Source organism: Bombyx mandarina, chromosome 28 (genome assembly GCF_030267445.1).
Source record: "Bombyx mandarina strain Sakado chromosome 28, ASM3026744v2".
NCBI lineage: Eukaryota > Metazoa > Arthropoda > Insecta > Lepidoptera > Bombycidae > Bombyx > Bombyx mandarina.
In genome coordinates this window covers 10,462,335-10,482,879 of record NC_143233.1, presented here as the reverse complement: position 1 = coordinate 10,482,879, position 20,545 = coordinate 10,462,335, and the positions used below count along the sequence as shown (strand labels likewise).

General features: G+C 42.7%; 2 protein-coding genes across 8 annotated transcripts in view; one reads left to right on the top strand and one right to left on the bottom strand.

The window, feature by feature from the left end:
* LOC114252194 (beta-1,3-galactosyltransferase 5) overlaps window positions 1-5,932 on the bottom strand; it is a 15,578-nt gene extending 9,646 nt beyond the window's left edge. Inside the window, exon 1 of one of the 3 annotated variants that reach the window (XM_028186700.2) lies at window positions 5,525-5,932. The gene's annotated coding sequence lies outside the window, so the exon portion shown is untranslated. Of the gene's footprint in view, window positions 1-2,075; window positions 2,285-5,042; window positions 5,345-5,524 lie in introns of those variants that run through there. The other 2 variants (XM_089739099.1, XM_028186701.2) reach the window with 2 other exon arrangements.
* LOC114240083 (synaptic vesicular amine transporter) lies at window positions 5,864-20,545 on the top strand. 5 transcript variants are annotated; one of them, XM_089739098.1, is made up of 11 exons: window positions 5,864-5,976; window positions 11,659-11,778; window positions 13,412-13,567; window positions 14,283-14,453; window positions 15,004-15,102; window positions 15,608-15,648; window positions 16,378-16,536; window positions 16,743-16,895; window positions 17,630-17,777; window positions 19,869-19,996; window positions 20,396-20,545. In XM_089739098.1, the coding sequence occupies exons 2-11, from the start codon at window positions 11,748-11,750 to the stop codon at window positions 20,483-20,485; spliced, it is 1,176 nt and encodes a 391-aa protein (XP_089595224.1). In that variant the 5' UTR covers window positions 5,864-5,976; window positions 11,659-11,747; the 3' UTR covers window positions 20,486-20,545. The 5 variants fall into 5 exon arrangements, 4 of the variants coding, with proteins under 4 accessions (XP_089595224.1, XP_089595223.1, XP_089595222.1 ...); XM_089739097.1 differs by lacking the exon at window positions 5,864-5,976 and adding an exon at window positions 6,568-6,658; XM_089739096.1 differs by lacking the exon at window positions 5,864-5,976 and adding an exon at window positions 10,969-11,324 and having other exon boundaries at window positions 16,743-16,923.

Here is a 20,545-nt window from a genome sequence, read left to right as displayed (position 1 = left end):
GATCTTAGCGACGGCCGGAAGGTTATCGACGCGCAGGCCTGCACTCGGTCAATGTCGCAAACATTTCATTTTATTATGAAGAATTGTTCATTGCAGGGACCCAATGATTAACGGAGAAGAATCCGGTATGTGCGACTTACTCCGGCACAAAAATCATGAACGTTTGAAGTTGAAAGTTAATTTGTAGGTGTCGATCCGAGTCGCTCGCGTGTTTCACTTTCACCGCTAGCACGCATAAACACACGCGAGCCCCTGGTTTCCGCGACATCTTCTATAAACGTTTATCTCAACTGTATTTCCGCACGTCGCCGCGTCGGCGGGACGTAATCATAAACTGGCTTTTCCGAGCGGTTTCGCTCGCTGTCGTCTGTCATTACAATAAATGTTTCACCCCGTTGCACCCCTACGAGGCGCAAGCTTGGAACCCAGCTAGACACATTTGTTATTTGAACGAAACTTGACTTAGTGTATGTCTTGAGCTAGATTTTTGTCGGTTAGATCGCTATAGCTCCTTTAGTTGTGTTGATACCTCGGTGTCGTTGTGCTGCTGTGGCATGCTGCATGCGCCCGGCCACCACGACATTTAGGAACATCAAGTTTGCGGTCGACGAATGTTTGATGTTTGTCCAGCGAATTGAGCAGGCAGTTGACAAATCACTCCGTTCATTGACCGGGACAGCTCGTTTGATGTATGGACTATGGATATGGTATTACATGTTGACAGCGGATTCTTTCGAACCGTTGGATCAGTGAGTCTCATCGTTCTCACTCCGATGACTGTATTTCTAAATGTAAGCTTGTTTGTTAGGCTTCGGTCACAGTGGAAAGCGGTCGCAGGAGCACGTAATTCCTGTTTGCACCCAGTTTCAATCGTTTTCATGAATTGTGAGGATCGCGAGTTAGGAATATAAAGTATTTAAATGAAATGCCTGTCTATAAATTGACCTGGGGGGAAACCACATCAAAAGTAGAGCGTTACGGGCGTTCTCATATAGCCATGACTCTACCACCGATTTCAAATGGGTTTTTTTATTATTATTTTTGTGCTTTTTGGATTTCACTACTGAAAATATTTGGCAAGAATCAGGCTGCTCTTGAAAAAACAAACCGTGCATTTGATTACTAACAATTTACACATTTGCCTATCCGAGCCGTTGGTCAATCGTCGAGGTCCGCGCGGCGGCGGCGCGGGTGCTCCGTGTCATCGTGTCTCGGTCGCATTGCTCTAACGACTAACTGGTACATATATATAGGTACGCTTACGAACACATGCCCGAGACTACATATTACATATCTGGCCATTTCTATGCAGATATACAGTGTGATACAAAATTGTGCACAATTGTCTAATATATATTGTTGGAATAGTATTACTTAGTTAACACTTAATTATATCGCTGAGGGTCAAAAGAATAGGATAATCTGGATGAAAAGCGTAGAAGAGGAGAGCACGGATTTTTGTGGAATAGCAAGGTCGATGAATCCCTGAGCAAACAATAGAGTCCATACGTCATGTAAACCGCGGAATGCAGATCGCTGCAGACAATGTAGTGGTCAAACGTGCAGCGCATACTGTGCACAGTGGCACGGCGCGGCGGCGTGCAGAGTGGCAGACCAATGACTCACGGGCAGTGCGAGGCAGCAACAGAATACCCGCAATGTTGCTCCGTGGTACACTATTGTAGGTATGAGCCACCAGCGACATCGTGGTGTGTGTGTGTGTCCTGCAGGCTACACGTTGCGACTGCAACAGAGTTCATTCACCTCGCATCGCGCGCGCACATCCCCATCTTAGAATAATTTCACTAATTAGGCTAGAGTTATTTCATTACAGGAGACTAACTACGAGACATGTAAACGTGGCCGAGCGACTAGTCGCGGGAGCCGCGGAGGCGCCGCCATTGCCCTGTTCACACAACACTTTTCGTCTAAGCCTCGCGTTATTTTCCTCATTTTGAAATATGCAATTACACACAGTTTTGGTCACGCTTGACTGCACCAGACTTAACATTACAATTCAATTTGAATTTCAATTCAAAGTCTTTGTCATAATATCATAATGTTCATTGTTATACCTCAAACGTGTGAAGGAGCTTATGGTCGGGCCGCCGGGTGTGAAGTGGTAACCGTCGCGCGGCTGCCGCCCGCCCGCCCGCACCAAGTCACCAGGTCGGAGTAGGTATGAGTGGCACTCGTGAACGAGGAGTCGTGACTGCGGCAGCGCACGGTGATTACGCGTGTACGATGTGTATGCGCGGTTGTGACGCCTTTATCGATCTGCCGTTTCTGTTCGAAAGTGACGATATCGACCGAACGTTACATATCATTATGTTTGCGGCGCGATAATATAATATATGAATTAGAGCGAAAATATTCAATTGTATTCAAATCAAAATATACGCGGAACCGACTATGTATCGCAAACACCATAACACTTATCAATGGCATTGATAATGTTAATCAATTAGTTTTTGGTGATAGGATCTTATTAATATTAGGTCCTTTCTACAAAAACGATTATTCTTATGTGTTCACAGAACAGAACACACACAAAAATGTACACAGAGAAATTACCTAACAGTCTTCATCTACGACCACATTGTTACTTTAACGCAGGGGATAAAGAAACTCAACTGTGTCATAACGTACCTCACGAAAGCATTCTCGTTTTTAACAAGTAGCACCGTAATGACTGACAGAGTTCTACTTCATGTGATGACGTCACTCATATCACCACTAGCATCGATATCAGCTACACCGCGGCGGTGTCCGCTGCTGCCACCAGAGTAGGCCGCTGCAGCTGGTGGCTAGCTATAGATAGGCCTGTACCGATAATGCCTGGAGCCCGTGTTCGGAGATCGAGCAGAACGGGGTGGTTACAGCTGTAGTTCACGGGTTTACGGTAACGATAAATAAGCGGGAAACTGACTGATTAGCTAACATGGATAAGTCATAAAGCGCTAAGTACCGGTGGAGTGGACCGCCTCCCGGGCGGCGACCTCGCGTGATCCATCCCACTCACGCTGCCGAACAATTATAAATACGTGATTCATTCAAGGTTAATCATTAAATTAATACTTTTTCTACAAATATTCAGAGAATTATAATGGGCTATTTAATTTGCAACACAGCGCAGGATCTCAACAAACGAATCAATTATTTTCGATTATAATGTGAGAAATAACATTTTCTATTTATTTGGCGTAGATAGTTGCAGAAGATCTTGTCCCCACCAGTCGCAAATGGTCCCCGGGGACCGTTGACATCACAACTTGAACGAAGCCACCCACTTAAGACATGAGGTTAAAAACTCAACTGGCTCAGACTCAAACGGTTGTCCCGTCCTGCAAATCGGCACGCATGACTTCCTTGAGTATGTACGTCTGCGCTCAGAAGACTGTCCGAGACTAGTGGTTGCAACATCTGTTGAAGTATATACCAACTCCAACTCCTGATCTGATTTTGAACCACCCGTGAGAATATCCAATGAACTGCAGCATAAAACTCACTTTTGTTTCAACCTAATTAGGACTCACACTATTATCATGTGTACTTTAACTATATTCATTGATGTCTAAGTATTATTGTTTTTCATTATAAAAGATGTAGTGAATGTAATATTTTACTGAGAGTCAGAGATAGGTAGTATTAATATGTATCACGTTTAAATGATGTGGGTACTTAGTATAAAGAAATAAATTACTGTTTATTAATTATTCTACAATCTGAGATTCAAACAAATATTTTTAATGAATGTGTTGTAAACATTACATAGTACACATTGCAGATAACACGTCATCTAAGATATTCAGCAGGTAGATGTGTGAGCTCACATCTATCACTATCATGCAGAGAACAAATGTACTTTCCAACATTTGCACAAGGTGCATTGAGTACACTTTGTTATCATGAGCTAGAGATAATATTTATTATGCTAACAAAGCTTTAAATTAGGCACTTTATTCTCATTTAATATAGATGTGTCCAGAGACGTATTTAGAATGCATAGTCAGTGTTTAAATTTAGTTTATATTTTTAGTAATTTTCTCATAAAGCCATAAAATGAATTACAGTAATGGCTTATGCAACCCCTCAAACCAAAATAGATGATTGCAACACAGCAGAAATAAGAGAAGAAATGAAGAAACACTCAAAATGCAATGGCAGCATATATGGGTGTGCAAGCGTTAATATGTAAAGGTAGCTTGTTACCCTATAAAAGATAAATTAGCAACTATTAACTACGATTCTACTCAAAAAATAATGTGCTCAATATAATTTTATTACATTTCTCAAAGCATTTTATAATGTAATACGATAAATTAAAAGAGTCTTTGCCTTATTAACTTGAAGCAAAATATACTTTGAATATACTTATTACAAAATATTGTTACTCAACACAAAATCTATATTTTGTTACAATCTTGTTTAGTGATCGGATTCTTCCAGAATGTCACAAAAAAATATATTCATTTCAATTTGAAGAAATTGGAATCATGAATTTAATTTAATTAATTTAATTGTTTATTAGATAATTATTTAAAACCTTTTAATAATAATAATAATAAATTCAATTTCAATAATTTATTTAATTTTCAATTATGTGTGCAAAGTGTAACTTATGAATTACATACCTATTGGCAAAAGCACTTTAAGTACATACTAAGATTAACAGTTACTTTAATGTTAACTAAAGTTGTCTTACTTATCATAAATTAAACTTTTCTGGTAACAAAACTTTTAGTATTAAATAAAGTAAGCCCAAGTACCACAAAAAAATGGTGTTTATACAGTTTTTTTCAATCTAACAAAAGGTTTCTATTATTCATTTTTAAATAATGGGACATATTTTTAAATAAAACCATTTTTTTTTTCTCAGACATGTTAATGCTAATTGAATTCATATTTTAGATCTTCAGTTATAAGACTATTATTGCTTGATGATGTTCCTAAACTTGAAATAAAAACTTAATGTCATGTCTGACTAATGTCATGACTGTACATTGTCTAATAAATGAATGTAAAAAATACTTATTACAGACCTGCAGATGATAATATCAGTTGTGCAAACAATTCACTTAAATTAACAAAACCTGCTCATAACTAATGTCAATCCACTGCTGTGCAAAAAGTATACCTTACAATGGTACAGCTGTTATAGTACTACGTTTTATACGTTATGAATTGTATTATATAGTTTTTCTGAAGAAAGTAGGCATGAACTTAGTGCTCTTAAACACGGACAAATGCAATGGAACAATGAACTTGAATTCGAATGTTTACAGACTTATATGTAAATTCTTATTCATCTAGTAGGTATTGAATACTAACTTTACTTGTATGTTGAATTTGATTGTAAGACATTCATTAAATTCTTACAAACTACCTAGTTCCTATCGGAAACTACACGATATATTTTTTATTAAATGAGCAATATTAAACTATTATAATACAATTTATTACAGGTACAATTTATTTTTTATTTTGTATTTATTAAGTGTTGTAATTCTCAGTAGATACTCACCATAGTTTTATGTTGCGGGGACGCGTTACTGCCTGGATACAGGGAGTCTGCGCCTCGATATTCGCTAACTTTTCAACAAAATGCCCCGCAATATTCGATAACGGTTTTTGCGACACATCACACGCTTAACCGTGACTCAAATAAACGAATAATTTTGATATTTTCACAATAGACACATCGCAAACTAAAATTTTCAACTCATGACTACCACTGACAGTAATGACTACGTAGGTACGTATGTCGTAAATCGACAATCGACCCACCACCAATCACGGAATAGTCTGTCGCTACCACAGACAACACAAAAGTCAGATAGAACCTTACATACTCTCCGAAACAAAAGAGGCAATCAAAAACATATTTTACTTTAGACAAATTAGTCTTACGAACCAATTGCTGAAAGTTTGGAACAGAAGTGCCGACTATTTACAGCAACTGAATTCAGTAACTACGTATGTGCGCGGTTATGTTAATGATTCATATCGTATACATACATCATTACTTACTTACTGCTTTAATCGTCCACATTGATTACGATTACAATTTCGTTGCTTATCTTCAAATCTCTTTCAAAAACTTACCTTATTGATTTTATAGTTCTAACAATATTTTCACATATATTTTTATTTATTTATGAGAATTTACCAATGGTTTGAGCAATTTGCCAATCTGGTCTGTTGGCTTTAATGTCAAGCATATTTAATTCTTATTTAATTCACATTACATGTACATTAACACATTTAATTTTTAACATTTAATGAACACATTATGGATAATAATAAAAAATCCAATTGTTTCATTATTCATTGTAGTTAATCAAATAATTGTAATTAAATAGATTAATGTTATTAAACATATTACGGATTATTAACAGATACCTAGGTATCATTTAAGTAAAATCTGCTCTGAGGAATTGTTTGAGATGATACCATAATCTCGTTTTTACTATCGCACCGCCCGCCACCGGAATAGAGTCCATCCTTACTACCTGGGGCCATTGCGTTTATTCACAGTACGTTTCCAGAGATCTTCTTGGCCACGTACCACCCGGCTTTGGAATGATCCCCTCCATGGTGTTTCCCGAGCGCTATAACATTTCCTTCTTCGAACGAGGCTTGTGGAGAGTACTTAAAGGTAGGCAGCGGCTTGGCCCCTGGTATTACTGAAGTCCATGGGTGACGGTAACCACTCACCATCAGGTGGGCTATATACTCGTTTGCCTACAAGGGCAATAAAAAAAGCTTTAGGAGCAATTGCTATAACAAATGATGTAACAGCGTCAACGATAGTTGGGTTATAAGGGTAAACACACAAATAATATAAGTAATTCATAGCGCAAAATTTGACTTTCAGATGTGTAGTTGTATAGCAGTTGGTTTAAGACTGAGATATTTTCTAGGTTTTAAAACAGGAATGATTAACTGAGCTTTTCAAGCGTCAGGGACGTCACCAAAACTAAAACATGCATGTATGAATTTTGAAAAAAAAAAAAAAACTGACGGCTATATTGACTGAACATTTTTAGAGATCATGGGAAGTCATGTAAACCAGGAGATGGGTCCTGGATATAAATAATTATCGCATTTAGTTTTTAGTAACATTTGGTTGGGTTCTTCAATAAAATACTGATGATATATTAGGCATTTATTGCACACCTTGCTTAGCTGACGGTAGGCGAACGACTGCCCTCGCAAGAGCGTCGCCCGACAACGCACATACATACACGTCATATTGCAATATGCAACATTGCATATTATCTACACTACAAGTTTTAATATAGGGAGAACAAAAATATCCACAAAAGCATAGCAATTGGAATTCAAGGTATTCATCATAGAATGAAGCTCAACGCATAGCAGACTTGTTTGAAAATTGGAGTAAAGTTATCAGAAAAGGATATTGGGAGAATTTGAGATAAATAATTCTGTTTGAATCTTTTAAATCTCTGCCAAACAATTGTTGACGGGGACGAAGGCCAAACGGAGGAACAGTTTGTTGTCAGTATTCACACATTTCTTTCGGAGCAAGCCACAATCTGGTCATGCTTACGAAGGTAGTCAATAGTCAGATTATTTAAGCAATTTACTACACATCTTTTCGGGGTATATTCTTCTTTTTTTATGATTGAAGGTTTATTGGCGGCCCTGAGGCCTTTCTAGTTTCCACTCTTCCGTAGAAACCACATCTTGGTCTCTGCCAGCTTACATGCTTGCAGTAAACAAGTTCAAGTTAATAGCCCATTTGTAGTGGCATCCATAAGCATCAACTATTAAATAACTAATCTGAGCTCGCGAAGAAGTGATGTTTTTTTTAGGATTAAAGGATTACTGTTGGCCCGGAGGCCTTTCCAGTTTCACCAGGACAGGTGGGCGAGCAAAGGCTCAGCCAGGAGGAGTGGGATTAGCTAACAACTGCCCGGGCGTCTCAGAAGGAGACCTAACAACACAAGAGCAGATACTTCGCCGATGAATGTACTACCGTATCGGAATCGCGACCCGCTGAAAAGATCCGGCGAGAAACTCAGTGAGCTGATGCATGAGTTAGGTTGCAGGTTAGGGTACTCGGTTGGGGTATATTCTCTGACCATTAAGAAGATGAATCTGTTTTTCCCCAAGCTAAATTCTTTATACGATGTTGGCATAAGCAGCCTCCGAAATAGCCCAAGAGATTGTGCTAAGTAAGATACAACTCGTTAGTTGATAGACGAGAGATGGACAGGAGTATTTTCAGCTGTTGTCGATTTGGTAGGGAGTATACAGTATACAGACCCGAGTATGGCGGACTTCGGGACATCCAGATAACAAGTGGGAAAAGAGGAAGACCTAGGCACTCTTCTTCTTCCAATTCTCCCTATGAGACTACGCCTTGAGTAAGTTGCGCGACGCGACGCGTCATATTTGACGCACAAAATCGCCCTGCAAAACCTACTACCGCCTAAACCCCGTCGAGATCTACAGCTCCGACTAGATGAATTTCTCACGGCTCTTCCGTCGCTAGCGGCGCTCACTCCCGGGGCTCCAGTCGAAACCGCGCCTCCAGTACCGCAAAACGAGCGTCAAACTTGGTCCCGAGGTTTGCATAATACGTTAGAGGCGCAACAAAACTCTTTCTCTTCCTTCTTTCTTGGAGAAGTCATCGTGGCCTAAAGTATAAGACGTCCGGTGCATTCGTGTAGAGCGATGCAACGGTGTTCGTATCCCGCAGGCGGGTATAATTTTTTTTTTTATAATACCTTAACAAATGTTCACGATTGACTTCCACGGTGAAGGAATAACATCGTGTAATAAAAATAAAATCCGCAAAATTATAATTTGAGTAATCACTGGTGGTAGGACCTCTTGTGAGTCCGCACGTGTAGGTACCACCATCCTGCCTATATCTGCGTGAAGCAGTAATGCGTTTCGGTTTGAAGGGTAGGGCAGCCGTTGTAACTATACTGAGACCTTAGAACTTATATCTCAAGGTGGGTTGCGCATTTACGTTGTATATGTCTATGGTAACCACTTAACACCAGGTGGGCTGTGAGCTCGTCCACACTTGTAAGCAATAAAAAAAAAAAAAAAAAAAAACTATACGGTGCGAGCATGCTAGCGTCTGCGAGACCCTGGCAAACTCCTTCCTAATTCCACCGACCTCCACACGGAGCTGCAGGATCTCCTGCTCTTGCCGCTCTTGCGTTGACCGCACGCAGTCTCTCGACCTCTTCTGTTGCGGTGCGGCTCACAAGGTCTTCTGTGGCCTCCCTGACGGTGGCTGCCAACCCCTTCAGGACACGCATATATGTGACATCCAGAAGTTCCTGAATAAATAATGAGAGTTCTTTCCTTCTTCCGTCGCGTCGACCGCTGGAGCGGTTATCTTAGTTTATTTTTATTACTTCTCACAATCTTGCATTGTTGTAATGCGTTAAAGAGTTACGAAGATTATAAAAAAAACCTTACTTTTTGATAATAGTCGTAAATGTTGAGTATTATGATAAATCGTTGTGGAAATCCCACAACCTGTTATCGGTGCACTTCTAAAAATTTACAATGTTAAAATTTCAATAAAATTTCTTATCTTCCAATCAAATAACACGAGTGTATTCAACAAACTTCAAATAGTTAAACGTCAAACGTTTTATAGTTATCTGATTATTTTTAGTGTTATTGATTAGGTACCTATTTAATATTTATATGTCGGCGCAACGTTACTGTTAACTAAGATTATTTAAAATGTTTAACTGTTTCCTTAATGTTACCCATGCAAACAATTGGATAAGACGGTATTCAGGAGAATACATGACTAAGTTACCCCCACCCACATACGAGTGACTATTGTCAGCGTCGCTGATGTCATCCTTAGTAATACATAACAAACAACGTAGCGCCAGTCTCTGACTTCACCAGTCACTCCGTCGAATCTCCGAGAACCTACTAAACCCTCCAAGAGTCTGGGAGAACCTCCGGGAACCTACTAATCTTACCAGCAATTGTGACGTCAAATTGCTAACGTCACACATTTAAAAAAACACCGCCGATCCTCCACCTCCGTTACATCCTTCTTACTCTTTACCTACGGAATCATCTATACTAATATTATAAAGAGGAAAGATTTGTTTGTTTGTTTGTTTCGAATAGGCTCCGAAACTACTGGACCGATTTGAAAAATTTTTTTTCCATTAGAAGCCGACATTGTCCCTGATGAACATAGGCTACTTTTTTTATTTATTTTTTTTATTTTTTTTTTGTTTCATTTGTATTTTAATGTTTCCGAAACGAAGCGAGGGCGGGTCGCTAGTTGTTTATATTTTTATCAAATGAAATATACACACATTTTGTGCACACAGGTAGGTACAGTAGGAAGCAGTAATGCGTTTCGGCTTGATGGGCGGGGTAGCCGTTGTACTTACTGTAAAAAGTGAGACCTTACAACTCATGTCTCAAGGTAGATGGCAGCATTTATGTTGTAGATGTCTATGGGCTCCGGTAACCACTTAACACCGGGTGGGCCGTGAGCTCCTCCATCTACCTAAGCAATAAAAAAATAAAAAAATTTTGATGCATCTCTGCCAGCACGGTGGTCATTTTTCAATTCCCTTCTTGAAAAAGTCAGGTCTACGAGAGCTACAAACTTTTCACAAGAATTTTGTACCGTCTCCCGGGTGTTACATTTCTTCCCCACCAAGAAACTGTCCAGTCTTTGGAAAAACTAATCGAATGTCGGCCAAAAACCTGGTCGGTGCGGTGGATGACGCAAAACTTCCAATCCTAGCTGTGTAGTGCCGCGTGAAGTCGTGTCGTGTAGGAGCAGCGGAGACCAGAGATTAACGAAGGGTGGCTGGAGGTTCACGGGTGCTCCACTGTGTTCTCGACGCAGCTACGGCTTTATACGTGTAAAACAAATTTACGTCTGGATCTAATGACAAGAACACCATCGTCGATAGATCGGCTTGGATCTTCATGAGAACCTTACTCTGAATAAAACTGTAGCAATCAATATCTCCCAGATACATTCTTAGCGAGTAATCCTTTAGATGCATTCAGCAGAAAATTGCGTTAGGGTCGTTCCACACGCATCGACGCGCGCTGATTGAAAATGTATTGGCGCGTGGCTTATCAGGCCGGGGCACTCCGCGGCGGCGAGCACGGCCCCACTCCGCGCCGAGCTCCCGCCAGACTCCACACGCACTCACTCACTCCTCTGGAATCCAATAGAGTCCCTTGTAAGATGTCAGAAGGCGTATCGAAGGATGCCTTTGTAGCCTTCTCTTTGATTTATTTCACGTTCTTCTTGGACAATGTTTTGTTAACCGTGCTGGGTGAGTGTCTTGCTACTGATTATACGAACAAAATCAATGTTATGAATGTTACTTTATTAATTATTATGTTACAATAATATATAGAATAGTTATAAGAAAGTTACTAGAAATTGTGATCGAGCCAATCTTCAGTGTCGCTACTGCGGCAATACGCGGCACAATCAAGCTACGTAACTAGACTACATTAGATGTTTGCGGGAAACGATTTATATTCGATATTTTTGAACAATGATATGAAGTACGAAGTTAGTAAGTTTTATATTAGTCTGGAAATATGTGTGGTCCGAGCACGAGGCGCAACGTGTACAGTACAGACAGTGTTCGTTGACCGTAGTGCCCATAGTCCCGGACTGGATCCGCGGCGAGTCCTTGGAGCTGTGGGCCCGCCGGGAGGCGCCGCTCGCCGCCATCCTCAACACTACCATGCGCCACATGCAGCGAGACAACTATCAAGGTACAGGGCTTACTCACATTTATTGCTTATGATCAACAGGCGAGCTCACAGACCGACTGGTATTGAGTGGTCACTGAGCTCCATACACAGTACAATACCGATGCTGCTACCCTGCTACCCATCCTTAACACGGCAACGCATCATTGTTTCGCGGTAGAGACATGCAGGGCAGTGGTGCCGGTGCGTGCTCACAATATCTTACCATAGGTGATGACACAAATTGATAATCTTACGGGTCTGGTTTTTTAAATGGCTTTGAAGACAAGTTTTTTTTCGTCCAGTGAGCACACGTCCCACCTAATTGTGAGTGGTCACGGTCGCTCATAGATGTGAACAATGCCAAAGACTCAGCTAAGTCACTGCTCACGGCAGATTACTCTCCACAAAAAAGGCCCGTGCATGGAAGCTCAACTCGGAGCTAGCAGTAGATAGTGTGGAAGGCCTCTGTTCCGGCGGCGGGCGGCGCTAATACGCCTATTGAAATGATCTCAAACAGTTCCACTGACCTTGCTCCTTGGAGCATGCGATACGAGACATACAAATAACAAAGTTCTTCGACGGTCCCAGAGGTTTTAAACGGATCTGTGGATTTTAATATATTTGAAACTTGAGTTGAAGTTATATTTTTGTTGAGATTGATAATACCCACCTATACAACTATAATATGTATATATACTCCTACTGTGAGAGGTGCCCAGCTTGCGGGAAATTATACCCACGTCGACTGTACCTACTAGGCCGGAAGACTGCATTAGATAATGCTATCTGTAGACACTAAATCAGTCAGTTGCCAATGGTGTCCCTTGAATAATTATTTGAGTGTATAGCCTAACCAGACAATAAAATAATTGTATTAATAGATGAAAACATTTAAATATTTTTTGTTGGGATTCATTGAATCTGTGAGATGACTTGGGCTGAATACAGTCACAGTTACACATACTGAATACAGTTATTGCAGTAACATTTATATTTGAATTTGACACTCAAGGTCGAACGACCAGAGTACGGTTCGCGTGTAAGCACTATCACTTCTTCGCGAGCTCAAATTAGGTATTCAATTGTTGATGCTTATGGATGCCACTACAAATGGGCTATTAACTTGAACTTGTTTACTGCAAGCATGTAAGCAGGCAGAGACTAAGATGTAGTTTCTACAGAAGAGTGGTCCATTCACCCAGTGTGCATCCCTGAGGCAGGCCCTCGTGTACAGTGTCGGTCATCAGTGAATACTCTCAGGAAACGGAGGCGCAGAAGATTCAATTCCTCCAGATAAGAACATCATAGCCGCTTAAACGTTAAATGTATGCATGTGCCCGTGCTTTGCGCTTCAAGATTTGAATCTTTGCATTTTTATCTGACTGAATCCTTTTTATCCTGCATTTATATATGCTCCTGTTTCTCCATAAACTTCTCGCGTCACGAAGAAGTCTAAACCCCTACCACGCAAGCACGTGGGCAGTCCCATCACAACGTCGTCGCAGTCGCAGCAAAACGAACCGTAAAGGGAATACCAACTACAGTACAAGAAGGTTTTTAATTAAATATAGGTATTTGTATCAATAGAAGAAGTGCAGTGCGAATGTAGCGTGCACTGTTCGTTGCAAGTGAAATTAGTTGGAGTTTATTCCAGGTGTCGGCAGCTCTCAAGCAGCCGTAGGACTAGTTCTGGGAGCAAAGGCGACGGCCCAGCTGGTGACGGCTCCGTTCGCCGCCGCCGCCGTCGCCAAGTACGGGCCCGCCAGGGTGCTGCGGGCGGCCACCGCGCTGCTGGCGGCTGCTGCCCTCGGTACTTATTGTTCTGCTAAACGATAGGTATAGGTTACAGGTACAGGTACAGGTTAGTAAGCTGAAGTAGCAATGGGCTGGTCATATTAGCCGGACAACCGATAACCGCTGAGGTAAACATGTTCTTGAGTGGAGACCGCGAATTGGAAAACGCAGTGCAGAACGCCCTCAGGCTCGGCGGAGTGATGATCTGTGCAGGGTGGCTGGCAGGAGCTGGATATGAGAAGCCGAGGATTGTGCTCAGTGGCGAACAATTGGAGAGGCCTATGTCCAGCAGTGGACTGCTATAGGCTGATGATGATGATACGTCAGGTTCTCTCGCCATGTTAAAACTATCTTTGAATCCGTCGCAAATACTTTAATCGCTAATTCAATTTAATCGTTTTCAAGTGATGTAAAAGGAATAATTGTGATCATAGCCGGTACTGGTCGCTGTTCGCCGAGCTCCTGGACTGTGATAGTGGGTTGGTACTTGCCTATACTAAATTTTGCGGCGCAGCCACTGAATGTGAGAGAAAAGTCGTCGAGTCAAAGCACTAAAATCGTACTAATCGAACAAAAACGAAAAACAATGTTCACTAACGAATCGAAGGGCCCACCCTGACCGCTTCAGCAAGTTCGTAGCTCGCGGCCCGCATCGAAGCCGAATGCAGCTGACCACGGGCGACACGCGACACGGAGCGGAATGGAGCTGTAGGGTTTACATTTTGTGGCAGTGTTCGCGTGCTGCGGGGTGGCGGGGTCGGGGTGGGCGGCGGGTGCGTGCGCGTGGTGCGGGCGCGCGGTGCACGGCGGGGGCGCGGGGCTGTCCGCCGTGGCTGGCCTCACGTTGGGGGCGGCGCTGCGCCCCGCGCGCATCCCGGCGCTGCTTGGCGCGGTCGCCCTCGGTACCTACCTCACTTAGTCTTCATTGTGCACAGCAACTTCACTCACTGATGCTATACGTGAGACCATTCGTATTATCTTCTATCTTCCTCCAAAGCGATTTTAATAAATGAACGGCACGACCTTTGATGTTTTTTTTATTGCTTAGATGGGTGGACGAGCTCACAGCCCACCTGGTGTTAAGTGTTTAATGGAGCCCATAGACATCTACGACGTAAATGCGCCACCCACCTTGAGATATAAGTTCTAAGATCTCAAGTATAGTTACAATGGCTGCCCCATCCTTCAAACCGAAACGCATTACTGTTTCACGGCAGAAGTAGGTAGGGTGGTGGTACCTACCCGCGCGGACTTAGAAGCAGTAATAACAACCATGTTTAGTTAGGTTATAGAATTTTGGTGTGCAATGAAGTATGCTCCCTCTATTATTTCGCATAATATGTATACTGTGGGTAAGTATCAATAATATATATTAGGCATATTAGGTTGAATGATAACACTTGATAGTTACCCACAGTAAACAAGACTGGTACAATGTTGTTTGTGTGCCAGGGGTGCTCGTGGGGTATCCGTTCGGGGGCGCGACCAACGCCCTCTGGAGCAGGGAGGCGCCATTCCTGATACTCACGGCCGCTCTGCTCGCTAATTTTGGTAAATATAATTGAGCGCGACACTAATGTAATGTGGACGTTAAGACCTACGGAGCGAGGGTCCAGCCATCGTCATGTTCAAGCATCCTGCCGGCACGGTGTACCTCAGGTGGCATCGCATCGTGTCGTGTCGCATAAATCTGTTCAGTTGATAGTGAGAAGGAGGTGGGTACCCGGATGACACCTGGGTTAAAGGCCGGGAGAGTGCCACCATCAGCGCTGCTCTCCCGGTGTACTCATGTTAAAGAAATTTAAAATTATGTCGCAGCCTTCCTGTGGGGCACATAGCTTAAGACTAACACGAGTTAAGTCTTCAATCGGAAAGCCTCTGGAAATGTCTCATTAAGTTAATCGCAAACACTCGTTGTGGTATTTTGGCAAGTAGATACATGAGTGAGGGGAGATTACTAGCGACGGACATTAAAAGATGACTTTGTATTAATTCTGAGTTATCTGTAATGGCGTGTCATTATTCTCATTGATGCTTAATTGTTATTGATTCCAAGCTCTGCAGCACGTTTTCTTGAGGAAAGAAGAATTTAACAAAGTAAGTAGTGTATATTCGATCGGTTCGGATCCGGTCTGACTCAATTTCTTTCTTAAAGGTGTTTTATATTCGAGGTCGAAGTTAACTTTTTTTGTATCTTTCACCGTTCAAATCGGAATTTCACGGTTTAAATAGATAAGATCGCGATACCTACCCGTGCGGGTCTATTTAAGGGCGGTGAGTCGTAATTACGCTAATTTATACTTTTGTAGGATTGTTGTTTTTATTCTTCCGTCGTGGAAGTCTTTCGGGAATACGTGTTAAGTGCTTACATCTTTAGAATAATTAATACTCACCTGTTGGATTTGAACATCGTCGCATGGCGTCCACGAAGACATCAGCCATCTAATAATTAGGCCACGACGCCGCGACGGTTCACTGTGAATGTTTTTTCCATTGGAATAACGGCTCCTTAACGTTGGGTTCCTCCACATTCCCTTGTGTCGGCGGCTGTGCGAGACCAACACAAGAAGGCACCTTAACAAAGCGTGCGCGAATGTTGGCCCTTGACTTTTGTGTATTTTCCACTTAAACTCGTGAAACTGTATGGGTGTTATTCTTTTTTTTTATTGGCCTTGTAGGCAGACGAGCATACGGCCCACCTGATAGTGAGTGGTTACCGTCACCCAAGGACTTCAACAATGCCAGGGGCAGAACCAAGCCGCTGCCTACAAAGCATGCATTCGCATAAGTCTTGCTGCATCGAGTAATCAGTAGTTGTGCTGACAGGTGTGCAGTGATGCTGAAGGTTCGTCGCCGGCGTGGTGCGGGGTACGGGCGGGCGGGGCGGTGCGGGCAGGCGCGGGGGCGGTGCTGCTCACCACCAGCGTCATGGCCGCGCTCGAGCCGTGCCTGCCCCTGTGGATCTCACAAAAGTTCCACACACAGGTACCCGATGACACCGACGCGCCGCACCTCATCTCGTCCACTACGGGTTGAGCTTCCTAATACTCACGTTATTAAGTCCGATACCGCTACATAAAGAGTGTGATGGAACTGCCTCTCAAAACGAAGTCAAGCAGTAGTGTTGATGATACATAATGTGCTCCACCTTGTGTTCCTGAAAATACCTCCTTCGGTTGTACTGTCGACAGCAATGGCAGGCGGGGCTGGTGTTCGTGCCGGACAGCACGGGGTACCTGGTGTGCAGCGTGTGCGCGGGGCAGTGGGGCCGCCCCGGCCGGACCGCCGCGCTGGGCCAGCTCACCGTGGCGCTCGCCGCACTGGCCCTGCCACATGCCTCCTCGGTGAGTTCAGTCAGTGCAGCGCGTGCAGGTCAGTGAGGGCGACCAGGCCGCTGCCGCTGACCTCATCGTCGCTTCCCCTCGTCATATCCTCTCCGTATCGCCCTACACGAATATATTACCCGATCTTATCGGCTTAGTTATTAAAATAATATGTATGAAGTCACAAAGCTTAGGCTGAAGCGATAGATTTTGGAATGTGAAAGTGGATCTGCTATACAAAATAAAGCAAAAACTTCAAAACTAATTAAATCTTTTAGTCTAACTATTTTATATGTATAACAACCACTTCTATACAAAGTAACAAACAAAAAATATATTGAAAATAGCACGCGTGATATCTCATCGGTTCCCGTAATAATTCTGCTGGAGACATATTAAAACATTTCATCAAATTTATTAAAATTCTATAAAATGCATGGATTTAAGGCTGAACTTACCTCTCGTCTTTCTCCGGATTGTCTCAGTGGTTTATCATTCCGACACTCTTGAAGCAGCTGCCATTGACTTGTTTGGCCCCCCTCTGGGGATTACCTACTGTTAGCAAACATTCCCCCGCAGGCTAAGCCCCTGAGTCCGCCCAGCCGTGCTGGCGTTGCTGGAGAGGTCTTCGGCTCAACTAGTATATTTACGTTCTAAAAAAGCCTGAACTTAAGACAAAATCGGCACATGTACCAAAGATTTTGTAGATCTGGGACTACTGAGAGCAACATGCAGTACACCTGTTCGTTGCGCAGGTGTGGGGGCTGGTGCTGCCGCAGACGGGTCTGGGCGCGGGGCTGGGCTGCACCGACGCGGCGTTGTTCCCGGCGCTGCTGGGCCGCGCGAACGCGCACCGCCCCGCCGCCGCGCTGCAGGCCGCCTCCAGCGCCGCCTACACGCTCGGTATGAACACAGGACAGTGTTGCCAACTTAACGCTTTCGGTGCTCTTTTCTGTCGGTTAAGCCTCAAATTCACACTAGACACAGTAGACAACTTGTAACGTCTGATGGTCACGGGAAAAGTAGAAGAAAAACGTCATAGAGGCCGGAGCCCCAAACGTTGATCCGACCAGATCTCCGAGCAAACCAGCGGACCACTTAGTGCTGCACTACACCAGACAACTTACCGGAACCGATGGAGACTGGCAGTCGACAAACTAAAACGGAGTCATGATCCTCAGCAATGTGGGAGCGATGGAGAAGAAGAAGCAGCCTCCATAATAATGATTTAGCCCGAAATTTTGCCCTAAATTATCTTATCTCAATATAACATAGACACGTCTAAGAACGAAACGAAATGACATTTTAACAGAAAAGCTTAGCAAAAACTAAACGCGCTCACTTTCACTCTATGTGGGGATTCCCCGTATCTACTATATCATTACTGTCTCCTGTTTTACATCTATTTCATTCAGTATTTGGATTCATTCTATTTGGAGTTTTGATTGTGTTATGTTAAATTCAAATATCTTATATTTGATTTATATAAAATCTATACTCGCACAAGTACAAGACGCGTTGAAAGCATTTGAAGGCCAAAATAATCAAAGAATTGCAGCAACGACTTCCAGATAACTTGAAAACGTTTCAAAATATGAATATAATGAGCGTTGACTATGTTTTTAATCAGAAAAGGGCCTAGAAATAATAACATTCGCAGGACACTTCGGCTTAAACGCTGATACAATCGATAAAGTAGTTGTTCAATGGAGAAACCTCCCGATCCTGCGGAAAGAATGGAAAGCAGTCGACGTCGCCCCAAACACGTCATTTCGGATCCTCCCGATCCACTAACGGTGCTTTTAGGTACCTCAAGCACCGGTCACCGTTCTCGTCGACGTTCGACGAGTAAATTAACTCTCAAACACAGCCCACTGAGTTTCTCGCCGGATCTTCTCAGTGGGTCGCGTTTCCGATCCGGTGGTAGATTCTGCGAAACACGGCTCTTGCTAGGGTTCGTGTTAGCAACGTCGTCGGGTTTGAGCCCCGTGAGCTCACCTACTAGTTAAGGTTCCGGCGAAATTGCCTCTCAAGGCTATCAGCTTAGGCAGGAAAAAAAAATAAAAAAAATAAGTAGAAACATACATAACCATATATAACCGATACTATAACATTTTGGCACAAAGGATCGCTTTATAAGGACGCAGGAAATGATAATCCATACAAGGAACTAAGTTCATTAGTGTTCACAATACTGGTAATGCCATACTCTAACGCCGACGGCGAAGGGTATACAGTGTGCTTTAGTGCGAGTTTTTTAAAGTTCTCGATAGCGTTAAAGTTAGCTCATATTCGTATGGAATAGGATCGTTTGCGTACGTTCGCCGCTAGGGGCGCTGTTTCACCTGCATACAAAATTGGGTTAACTTTTACGCTGTCGAGAACGTTAAAAAAACTCGCACTAAGCACACAGCACGATGAATTTAATAAAAATAAAAACAAAATTACGAAACAAAATGAACTTTGATACCCTGAATAAAATACTAGACACGATTTGGCCTTAAAAGTTTTAATCAAAGTTGCTGCAAATGTGAAATCCCGAAAGATGTCATCAAAAAAATGGATCTAAAGAAAAATATAAATTTTAATTGAGTAAGGCTGCGGGCAACGAGCCTGAGCAGCAACTAACACGTTGTCAGCACAAGAAACCCTTCACGTCGAATTTGACTTAGACTCAGAAGACATGTAAACTGCTTTGAGTACGTTTTTTTTTTCAATATATAATATTGTTAATAACATGTATATACAATATTTGTACACAGTAGGTACTAAATTATATTAAAAATTAACTACTTCTATATGTTTTATAAATTATTTAGCAATTTTGCAATTAAGCTCTAATTTTAATATTTTTTGCCAAATCTAGCCCTTTTTGAGGTTCGAGTTAGCCCATGAACCTGATACTAAGTGGCAAAACTGACACACACAGTCTCTCCTCAATCGCCTGGTGGCTGCCCCGCGGTGAGCCCGTGCGTGTACAATGTGTGTGCGCAGGTCCCATCGTGGGCGGCGCGATGTCGTGGCTGGTCGGCTTCGAGACGACGCTCCGCACTCTCGGGGTGCTGAACATGTTGTACGCCTGGCACCTGTACCGCGTGCTCGGAGACTACCCTTCTTCAGAGGTTACAACCATCCATAACACTTACATACACAAGTACACAAGATGTTAAAGACACACTAGATGTATTGACTGACTGTCGTCTCAACCCCTGCGGCAAGACAGAAGTTATCCATTGTCTAAAAGCGTTAGCAGACTCAGCGTTCAGTCGGGCCTTATAGAAGCCACTGGATTCTGTTGTGTAGGAGCAGTCCTCCATTCAAGAGAACGAAAGACCACTCCGCGAGAGAAACAAGTAGGGAAGTGGTAAGCGTTCGCCAGTTCTAACTATTATCGAAAAATGCACCCGTCAAACTGTGTTGCTACAGGTCTATGGTTGCTACATACGAACAATGATTTGCCTCTAAATGTTACATCTACGAGTATACCTAATATAATGTTATGCATATCTGCACTGTTTCAGTGGGGAGACGAGTCTGAAGCAGACAGTGGCGAAGCGCGCCAGGGTGAAGTGACTCCACTGAAAGACGACCTCTACGCACCTCTGCACTAAATGTCTTTAATTCAGTCAATAATGTGAACCAATTATTTAATAAATATGCTTCACTGAGAA

What these genes read in the sequence shown, in the direction of transcription:
- LOC114240083 (XM_089739095.1), top strand. Translation starts at nt 11,102, where the DNA reads ATGTATTGGCGCGTGGCTTATCAGGCCGGGGCACTCCGCGGCGGCGAG. An exon ending in GGAAAGAAGAATTTAACAAA is followed by an intron (nt 15,649 to 16,377) that starts GTAAGTAGTGTA and finishes TTGTGCTGACAG; the next exon opens with GTGTGCAGTGATGCTGAAGG. An exon ending in CAGCGCCGCCTACACGCTCG is followed by an intron (nt 17,778 to 19,868) that starts GTATGAACACAG and finishes GTGTGTGCGCAG; the next exon opens with GTCCCATCGTGGGCGGCGCG.